Genomic DNA, 11,102 nt, shown 5'->3' on the forward strand with positions numbered 1-11,102 from the left:
AGAATATTAAAATCATCATGAGAGGATTGGAATTGGATATATTATATGCGGTCCTACTATTTAACGTCCGGGGACAGATTATATATATCGTCTCAATCATATCAATATGAATCACCAGCCATCCTGGTTGGTTTGTTATGGCTGAGAATTTGTGGACAGTCCCAACTCGTAGACGCATAGTCAAAACAAAACAAAACAAAACAAAACAAATAAAATTGGGAAACAGATTAAATATGGAGCTATTACATATACATATTGAATTATTATATGGCAATCTTATTTCAAATCTTAAATTTTAAATGACAATTAATATTTCATGCAGTATGACCTAACGCCATGATCCAACGATATATTTCTTATATTTTACCAGCGATCAAAGGACCCTGCAAATCTTCCCAAAACAAGGATATTATATACATAATATTAATTATCATCATTCAGTTGCAATATGAAAAATGGAATGTGTCTACGAATTCCCCCGGTTTGTCTACGAGTTCTCTGTAAAATTCACCACATCCCGTTTGTTACTGTCAATTGATTCGTGTTGATATATCAAATATTTCCCCCTTTACCAGATGTAAGCATGCAACTTCCTTTAAAGTATTAATGATGCAAAAGTGCAAGTTTTGAAAAGAAAGGTTCAAAGAAATAAGTCATTGTGAACGAAAATAGATATTAAATGTTGAAACTGATGGTATATATACTGTTGTATTCAATTCTGTGTATTTTCCATATCGTAAAAGCATATTTGCAGTTTTAAAATAAATAGTATGTCAAATCAATATCAGACAAGTATCTATTTGAAATAGTTTTAACGTAAGGCGTATTTCGAGCCGGTAAGACGCTGTAAACTAGTTCTCCGTACGTGTGTCTGCGAAGGTTTGCGCAACAACGACCGAGCATTTACTGAACCAGGGACCCAGTCAATTTCCGAGCTGGTTGAGTTGATCTGTGAAGTTGTCAAATCGTTTTTGCAGAAGACACAATTATGTCCGGAAACCAAGGTTACCCAGAGCATATAGAGCATATGCCAAGGTTGCCAGAATACGAATATCCACCCCCTTGGATACCATACGCAGAGGTGCGAAAGGCGACGAAAATCTACTGTTCACTTTTCGATCAGCAAGAAATATAAATCCTCATAATGCTGAATACCGTTGGACTTAATAATTTTTTGTAAACACAGCTTGATTTTGGGGAAGTTACAGAAACGTTTGACTAAAACAGTGATGTATTCCAGATAGCTCTTGTCCTTTGTTTCAGCTGGAAGGATTTGCCAGTCATGTCAAAACACATTTTTTTCCATTTATTTATTTTCCTTTAATTTTATACTGGCGAACTTGGCTTTCAGATGTTGGGTGTGCTCACTAAATACATTGTGGGGAATATTATAACTGTACGAAATCAAAAACACTTTCCTGAGAAACGAACTAGATCTAGATCCTTGACTGACACAGCTTCCACATCAATATACACATGTAATGTTCATTTCAAGAAGTGATAATTTAGTACCATCTAATCTGCAAGTTCTGAGTCCCTGTGAATTGTAATGAATGATGCATTTGAGCTTGTTGACCGATGTAGGTTTGGGGTATGTTATGAGGTTGAGATGTGACAGAGATATATGGGTTGGAGATATGTGACTGGAATGCTCTGTGGCATCAATGTTGAAATAGTTGAAGTGGGATAGCCTAGTGGTTAAAGTGTTCGCTCATGATGCTAAAGACCTGGGTTCGAATCCCTACATGGCTCCAAAATGTGAAGCCCATTTTTGGTGTACCCTGCCATGATATTTCTGGAATTTTGCTAAAGTGGTGTAAAACCATACTCACAAACTCCAATGTTGGCATAATCATTTACTTCAACTCCCAGTGTGTGTGTGTGTGGCCCGTGAAAAAACAAACAAACACTGTCTGTGTGTGATATTGATACTGAGGAATGATCTGTTGACAGCGGATGGACCACCCAGACTACAACACTGACCACAGACAGTTCCTCCCGAGGAAGATTCAGCTGATCCGAGAACGAGCATCTGAGGCGGTCAGTACTCCTTTTTACATACAGTCCTAGAGCTTCCTCAGACTTACGGTGGGCACGGCTGGCCCAGTCGTCTAAGGCGCTGCGATTTGCTGTGCAGAGTTGCGTCCCTCGGGCACACCAGAAACCTATGATTGTGGGTTCGAATCCCGATTAGCTCCGATTATGTTTCTAGGTTTGTCAGCACCATACCCGTGCTCAAGGGTTTCACCGAAGTGGTAAACATCTGAGACCTGCATCCCTTTGGGCTTTCCTCCCACATTAAGCTGACACGCCGTGATATAACTGGAATACTGTTAAAAGCGGCGTTAAACCCAACTCACTCACTCACTCACTCCTCAGACTTATGACAATCATAGTCCTGAGATCCCTTTGTTAGAAGGGGCTGTGGAGTCTACACATGTAGTGATATATTCCAGATAGCTCTTGTCCTTTGTTTCAGCTGGGCTTCAACATCCGAGGTGGCCGGGAACACTACTGTGGAGTCTATGTGTCTAAGGTGGGTCAGATCCTGTTGGGATCCTGGGTATTGTTAACATATAGGAAATAAAACCCAGGGATTTCTCTCTCTCCGTTACATACACAAGTGCCTCCGTGAAGCCCTGGGTTAGAATTGGTGAAGACCCATGCTTGTCATAAGAGGCAACTAACGGGATCGGGTGGTCAGGCTCACTGACTTGGTTGATGCATGTCATCGTATCCCAATTACATAGATCTATGCTCATGATGTCCATCACAAGATTATCTGGTCCAGACTCGATTTTTCAGGCCATCGTCATATAGCTGGAATTTTGCTGAGTGTGGTGTTAAACAACAAACAAACAAAACCTGCACACATGGATTTCTATTAGCCAAGGGTACAAAATCATACAGAAATTTCATGGAGTAAGTCATGCATTTGAGAAACATTTGATAGTTTGATACTAAAGGAACCTACATTTTGTAATTTCAAGACTAGCTTTTTATTTTGGTTATTCTTTTGTTCTGTTACATTTTCCCTGGCAAATGCTTATGCCTTTGTGAGAGTTACCTCCCCTACATGAAGGTGTTGGTGTATAAGAAGGAACATGTCTCTTCACTGAGGCAGGGGGCACGGGTGGCCCAGTCGTCTAAGGCGCCACGATTCGCTGTGCAGAGTTGCGTCCCTTGGGCACGCCAGAAGCTGACATGCTGTGATAAAACTGGAATACTGTTAAAAGCGGTGTTAAACCCAACTCACTCACTCACTCATTTCAATGAGGCTGTGAACCATCAGTTTGATGTAAAATATGATTTTCTTTGATATGCCCCATCCAGAAATTAAGATTTCTGAGCACTAAACAAACTGAATGTTACCTGTGAAGAAATGTACCTCCCTTCCTAGGAGAGCGAATATAGATAGTTGCACTATATATGCACTTACATATATCATCCTTCCCCTGAAAATCCTGGTCAGAAGAGGTCTTCAGCAACCCGTACTTGACATAAACGGTCACTATGCTTGTTGTTGGAAGAGACTAACAGGATGGGGTGGTCAGACTCGCTGACTTGTTTGATGCATGTCATCATATCCCAATTAGGTTGGTCAATGCTCATGATGTCAGTCACTGGATTGTCTGGTCCAGACTCGATTATTTACAGAATGACATCATACAGCTGGGATATTGCTGAGTGCGGCATTAACCAACCAACAAACAAACTTACATATCATCCAGGGGCAGACACCATTGGTCATATCCATCTAGTTCGCAGCTCATTTTGGTCCAGTGGCTATGCAAAATGGAGAAAACAACCAGATCCTCTAGATTTATTTGTCTCAGACTCATGGACTGGTGGCCATGTCCATCCCTGTCATCCCGTTCACTGCCAAATCAATACAGAAAAGATTCATGTCATTTTAAAAAAAATATTATTGTGTAAAAGATAGGTTTGATATGGGTTTCAATGAAAGTGTTGCCATGGAGCATGTACCGGATGTTGTTTTGTCTGCAGGTCATGCCAAACAGTGAAGCGGACCGTCTGGGACTCAAGGAGGCAGATCAGGTGAGAGTTATGTACCTTTGATCTTTCATTATGGTTTCTGCTAAATGTTTAGGTGAATGATAAAAATCCTTATGCCATGTACATATGCTACTCACCATTTGGTAAGGATCTTTGACTAAAGATGATTATTTTGTTCCTTAGCAAATGTTGAGTAGTATATGATGTATGCAGTTCATATTTAACTATCAGGGTGGTCGGGTAGCCTAGTGGTTAAAGCATTTGCTTGTCATTTGCATGAAGCCCATTTATGGTGTCCCTTGCCGGGATTTTCCCTGAATATTGCTAATAAAGCAGCGTAAAACCATACTCACTCACTGACTCACTCATTTTTAACTATCAATATGTTTATTGACTTTCAAGTTTTTCGGGCGGTTGGGTAGCCTAGTGGTTAAAGCGTTCGTTCGTCACGCCGAAGACCCGGGTTCGATTCCCGACATGGGTACAATGTGTGAAGCCCATTTCTGGTGTCCCCCGATGTGAATTTGCTGGAATATTGCTAAAAGCAGCGTAAAACCATACTCACTCACTCATTCAAGTTTTCAGATGACAGGTCCCATGTTTAAAAATATCTATGTGAATCTTTCAGATTTTGTTGGTGAATGATATTGACTTTGAAAGTATTGACCACAGTGAGGTAAGTTATAAGCATCATTGGATGTTTCCATAGTCTCAATGTCAGTACTGTTTTTTCGTTTGTTTGTAGTTTAACGCCGCACTCAGCATTATTCCAGCTCTATTACGGCGGTCTGTAAATAATCGATTCTGGAACAGACAATCTAGTGATTGACATTATGAGCATCGATCCACGCAATTGGAATACGATGACATGCATCAACCAAGTCAGCAACCACCTGATCCCATTAGTCACCTCTTACAACAAGCATAGTCACCTTTTATGGCAAGAATGGGTTGCTGAAGACCTACTCTACCCCGGATCTTCACGGGTCCAATGTCAGTAGCAACAGCCCATGACAAAATTTGATTGATGATTCCTGTGCTTTCCTGACTGAAGAAACTAAACTAACTGTGTGTGCTGCTAACTCCTACTGCTGTGTATGATTTCATAAAACATAATGTGGATGAGTCTGACTAGAAAAACTTAACGAAGACTGGTGGTTTATATCAACTAGATTCAAGGAGAGCTTCTAGGCCGACTAGACTGGTGGTTTATATCAACTAGATTCTAGAGCTTCTAGGCCGACTAGACTGGTGGTTTATATCAACTAGATTCTAGAGTTTCTAGGCCGACTAGACTGGTGGAGAAATGGCTGTATTGTACCTGTGGTGCACCAAGCAGAACATGCCTGGTCCATGAACAGTTAAATGTGCATTAGGTTTACTCTCATTTATGAATGTCGCATTAGGTTCAGTTCCAGTGTTGACTATTACCGTATTCGACGTAATAAGCGTCATGCTCTAATAAGCGGCGACGGCGATATTTGCTAATATATTGGCTAGTGAACAATCTCAATTAGCACCCCTTCCAATTGATTAATGTACACAAGATTTATTTATTTGTGTATAACACGCACTCGTATAATATATGCACCCTTAATTATGGGCAATTAAATCCTGGAAAAATATATCTGTCGTATATAAACATTTCAGGCTGTCAGCATAAACCACGAAATTTACGATCTTTCAACTCAAAATAATATTCTAATAAGAGACCCCTATTTCTAATTTTGAGAGCGCCCCAGGCGCTTATTATGTCGAATACGGTTAGCTTACCGTTGAATGTTGCAGTAGGTTCAGTTCCAGTGTTGAATGTGGCAATAGGTTCAGTTCCAGTGTTGAATGTGGTAATAGGTTCAGTTCCAGTGTTGAATGTGGCAATAGGTTCAGTTCCAGTGTTGAATGTGGCATTAGGTTCAGTTCGAGTGTTGAATGTGGCATTAGTTTTACTTCCAGTGTTGAATGTGGCAATAGGTTCGGTTCCAGTGTTGATTGTGGCAATAGGTTCAGTTCCAGTGTTGAATGTGACATTAGTTTTACTTCCAGTGTTGAATGTGGCAATAGGTTCAGTTCCAGTGTTGAATGTGGCAATATGTTCAGTTCCAGTGTAGAATGTGGCATTAGTTTTACTTCCAGTGTTGAAGGTTGCATACCCAAACCTGGTTGTTTTGTTAATGTGAATTGGAAATGGAAACTATAAGTTAGTTAGTATTTTATGAAGAACTAAAGCCTTTCAAGATTTTATACCTTTTAGTTATGTATTTTTCTTTCCTTACAGGCTGTGAAGATTCTCAAGATAAACACCAACATTCACATGGTTGTGAGATATTTCCCTTATGGTGAGTAACAGTTTCACCACTCTCCTACACTTGGTGGTGAGATATTTTGTGTTTGGTGAGTAACAGTTTCACCAGTCTGCACATGGTGGTGAGATATTTCCCATATAGCAAATAAGTTTCACCAGTCTACGCATGGTGGTGAGAAATGTCCTGTAAGTTGTATAACCGTTTCAACAATTTATACATGGTGGTGAGATATTTCCCATATGGAGAATTACAGTTTCCCCACTCTACACATGGTGGTGAGATATTTCCCACATGTTAAGTAACAGTTTCACCACTCTACTCATGGTGGTGAGATATTTCCCACATGTTGATTAACAGTTTCACCACTCTACACATGGTGGTGAGATATTTCCCACATGTTGAGTAACAGTTTCCCCACTCTACACATGGTGGTGAGATATTTCCCACATGTTGAGGAACAGTTTCCCCACTCTACACATGGTGGTGAGATATTTCCCACATGTTGAGTAACAGTTTCACCACTCTACACATGGTGGTGAGATATTTCCCACATGTTGAGTAACAGTTTCACCACTCTACACATGGTGGTGAGATATTTCCCACATGTTAAGTAACAGTTTCACCACTCTACTCATGGTGGTGAGATATTTCCCACATGTTGATTAACAGTTTCACCACTCTACACATGGTGGTGAGATATTTCCCACATGTTGAGTAACAGTTTCCCCACTCTACACATGGTGGTGAGATATTTCCCACAAGTTGAGTAACAGTTTCCCCACTCTACACATGGTGGTGAGATATTTCCCACATGTTGAGTAACAGTTTCACCACTCTACACATGGTGGTGAGATATTTCCCACATGTTGATTAACAGTTTCACCACTCTACACATGGTGGTGAGATATTTCCCACATGTTGAGTAACAGTTTCACCACTCTACACATGGTGGTGAGATATTTCCCACATGTTGATTAACAGTTTCACCACTCTACACATGGTGGTGAGATACTTCCCACATGTTGAGTAACAGTTTCACCACTCTACACATGGTGGTGAGATATTTCCCACATGTTGAGTAACAGTTTCCCCACTCTACACATGGTGGTGAGATATTTCCCACATGTTGAGTAACAGTTTCACCACTCTACACATGGTGGTGAGATATTTCCCACACGTTGAGTAACAGTTTCACCACTCTACACATGGTGGTGAGATATTTCCCACATGTTGAGTAACAGTTTCACCACTCTACACATGGTGGTGAGATACTTCCTACATGTTGAGTAACAGTTTCACCAGTCTACAGGTGGTTGTGAGATATTTGCCATATGGTGGGTTAGCTTCAACACTCTACATATGGTGGTGACTGGTGAGACATATAGATAGGTTAGAGCACATGGCGGCAGCTTTGCCCGAGTCTGCTATCCTAAGTGTAATTGTCTAATGTTAACAGCATCCTGAGGGGTAGTAGAATTTCAGGCTTTTTAAGGGTGTCCTTACATGTTAACACTATTCTGGCTAGAAGGACACATGGTGAGTTATGTATAATTTCAGTTTTGATTTCTAGCAACAGCAATTCAGGTGTACTCCTTGATTTTTCTGTCTAATATTTCTATTTACTTTTTTTATTTCACAACACACAACCAAAAGTCACCAACATTCTTTATTCCTTTTTCAGGTTATGATAAAACATATGATAAAAACCGACCGAATCAACATCAAGCAAATCAACCTGTCATCAGTGACCCTTACCACGGACAAACATGATCAGTCGCCAGAGAAGGCTGAAACCAGTTGTGTCGTGGTCATACCACTCTCATTAAACATTATTAGATTAGTTTCATGGCATAAGGCAAGTCACATGTCCTTCTGCTTAGCTGAGGTCATCCTGTTGTGTCAGGGTGTTCTTGTGGGGATGGGGCATGGGTATTCTTGTGGGGGAGGGGCATGGGTGGTCATGTGGTTGAGGGGCATGGGTGATCTTGTGGCTGAGGGGCATGGGTGGTCTTTTGTTTGAGGGGCATGAGTGGTCTTGTGGTTGAGGGGCATGGATGGTCTTGTGGTTGAGGGGCATGGGTGGTCTTGTGGTTGAGGGGCATGGGTGATCTTGTGGTTGAGGGGCATGGGTGGTCTTGTGGTTGAGGGGCATGGGTGATCTTGTGGTTGAGGGGCATGGGTGGTCTTGTGGTTGAGGGGCATGGGTGGTCTTGTGGTTGAGGGGCATGGGTGGTCTTGTGGTTGAGGGACATGGGTGGTCTTGTGGCTGAGGGGCATGGGTGGTCTTGTGGTTGAGGGGCATGAGTGGTCTTGTGGTTGAGGGGCATGGGTGGTCTTGTGGTTGAGGGGCATTGGTGGTCTTGTGGTTGAGGGGCATTGGTGGTCTTGTGGTTGAGGGGCATGGGTGATCTTGTGGTTGAGGGGCATGAGTGGTCTTGTGGTTGAGGGGCATGGGTGGTCTTGTGGTTGAGGGGCATGGGTGGTCTTGTGGTTGAGGGGCATGGGTGGTCTTGTGGGGGAGGGGCATGGGTGGTCTTGTGGGGGAGGGGCATGAGTGGTCTTGTGGGGGAGGGGCATGGGTGGTCTTGTGGGGGAGGGGCATGTGTGGTCTTGTGGGGGAGGGGTGTGGGTGGTCTTGTTGCTGAGGGGTGTGGGTGTTCTTGTGGTTGAGGGGTGTGGGTGTTCTTGTGGGGGAGGGGCATGGGTGGTCTTGTGGTTCAGGCACTCAAACTACCAGTAACTACTTGTCTTGGGTTCCCATCACGGAATTATTCTGATAATTGCTTGTCGGCACCATATCCTGCAACACTCCCATCCATCCTTGGGATTGATAGCATAGCTCTATGGACAAAAGTATTCAACTGTGGTTGCAGAAACCTGTTTTTCTGTCCCCACAAGAACCCAGCGTATTCTCGATGTCCCCAGAGAAGTGGTGACAAAACTGCTGGTTGTCATGTGAAAGTCCAGATTTGAATTCATCTTCCTTAACCACCTTGTATTATACTGTGTACACATTGATGCTCGTTATGGATTTTGTACATCATATGCTATGTGTAATTTCAACTGTTTTTGTTTTCCTGTCTTTTAATCAAGAAACCTTAACTCCTTTGTCTGTTTATACATGCAGACAGACTTTATTCCGCACTTTAGCCCCAAGTGCAAACAAGATGGAAAAATTTAATTTAAATGTAAATGCTGAATAAACGTCTGGAGTACAGAACACTTTATGTTACAGGGATAGGTGATTCGTTTCTGATCTTTAGAACATAACAAAGGAATTTAATCAAATATTTAACAATATGGATATTGTCGGTTGACATAATTCTTACAAAAGTTTCAGTTATTGGTGGATTGATGAGATGATTAGCAAAACATTCTGTTCTCCGTTGGGAATAGCTGTCACATATCAACAATACATGTAATTCATCCTCAACATGATCAAAGCCTCTAGTAGGACAGAATAAACAAGCGCTCGTTATGTGGGGTCTTTGTATGTCAGTATCATTCAACAGCAAGTCTTAAGTTATTACACAGGAACATGGTTAATATTTTCCGTTGATAAGAGGTCACAAGTTAAATAGTTTTCTACACTAAGAAAAGATTTAAACCGAGAATAATGATTACTTTGAGATGAAGCTTCGAGGGAGTGATGCCAATATTAAAAGAAGCAGTCATAAAATCTCTGAAGATAACAATAGAGAATGAGATGCCACCAATGTCTTGAGACAGCCATGTACATCCAAAACCATATCTAGATAAACTGTTTCTCATATAATATACATGTAGATATACAGATGTATGTATGCATGCATTGCACCTAAACCCTATATGAAGAGTCATGACCTTATTAAAGTAATCATAGATTTATAGGCAATTTAAAACAAACAATGAGTTGGGAAGCATTTATATTTCATTTTTTGAAGACTAACTGTTCAATGTATGATTACATTGACTTTGAATGAATGTGATGATGGTACTTGGGGGGAAAAAATAATGCAAATCATTTTTTACATTAGTGAAGTGTGCAGGGATGACAATCTAATTCGTGTAAGCTAGCCTATCCATTACCATTCCCCTTTCTTGCTGATTTGCTCCATAAGGCAGCTTGTGTTTAATGGTTCTTCTGGGGTGGTCAGGTAGCCTATTGGTCAAAGCCTTTGCTCGTCACGCCAAAGAACCGGGTTCGATTCCCGACATGGGTACAATGTGTGAAGCCCATTTCTGGTGTCCCCTGCCGTGATATTGCTGGAATATTGCCAAAAGCAGGGTAAAACCATACTCACTCACTTACTAATGGTTCTACCAAGTTTTGTTATAATGCTCTAAGTTACATGAACCTCCAAGACAGTCTTTTGTCTGATCAAATGTCATGTTGCATTTTGCATTAGGAGTCTGTTGAAAAATATATCTCTTAAACTACAAAGTTTGAATGAACCTGAAACTTCGTGTCAATGATCTCATGAATTGTGTATGTAAAAAGTGCTCATACAATTCTGAGCTATTTTCTAGTTGCTGTTGCCCTATAAACTCATTTAAAATGTCCTTTTTGATTATTCTGTTTCTTGTGTCAATGTGTAACTTGATGCTACGACAGACTGTCGAGTTAGACATGGGGATGAAGCATTTGAAAGCCTTGTCAATCACGTGTGTTTATTACTTGTTTGGGGGGCACGGGTGGCCCAGTCGTCTAAGGTGCTGCGATTCGGTGTGCAGAGTTGCGTCCCTTGGGCACGCCAGAAACCTATGATTGTGGGTTCGAATCCCGGTTCGCCCCAATTATGT

At 41.4% G+C, this 11,102-nt stretch overlaps 1 protein-coding gene across 1 annotated transcript; it reads left to right on the forward strand.

Moving 5' to 3' along the window:
• Positions 1-835: 835 nt before the first annotated feature.
• On the forward strand, positions 836-8,861 carry LOC124143691 (PDZ domain-containing protein 11-like). Its single transcript, XM_046512744.2, has 7 exons — positions 836-1,081; positions 1,954-2,040; positions 2,480-2,536; positions 4,009-4,059; positions 4,646-4,693; positions 6,293-6,353; positions 8,002-8,861. The coding sequence occupies exons 1-7, from the start codon at positions 989-991 to the stop codon at positions 8,088-8,090; spliced, it is 486 nt and encodes a 161-aa protein (XP_046368700.2). The 5' UTR covers positions 836-988; the 3' UTR covers positions 8,091-8,861.
• The last annotated feature ends 2,241 nt before the right edge of the window (positions 8,862-11,102 follow it).

Source organism: Haliotis rufescens, unplaced genomic scaffold (genome assembly GCF_023055435.1).
Source record: "Haliotis rufescens isolate VD_foot unplaced genomic scaffold, xgHalRufe1.0.p SCAF_7, whole genome shotgun sequence".
Classification (NCBI taxonomy): Eukaryota; Metazoa; Mollusca; class Gastropoda; order Lepetellida; family Haliotidae; genus Haliotis; species Haliotis rufescens.

Bases quoted from the DNA above. Each gene is read 5' to 3' on its own strand.
- LOC124143691 (XM_046512744.2), top strand. From the start codon at position 989: ATGTCCGGAAACCAAGGTTACCCAGAGCATATAGAGCATATGCCAAGG. The intron at 4,060-4,645 runs GTGAGAGTTATG...TGAATCTTTCAG, and splicing joins GACTCAAGGAGGCAGATCAG to ATTTTGTTGGTGAATGATAT. The intron at 4,694-6,292 runs GTAAGTTATAAG...CTTTCCTTACAG, and splicing joins AAAGTATTGACCACAGTGAG to GCTGTGAAGATTCTCAAGAT.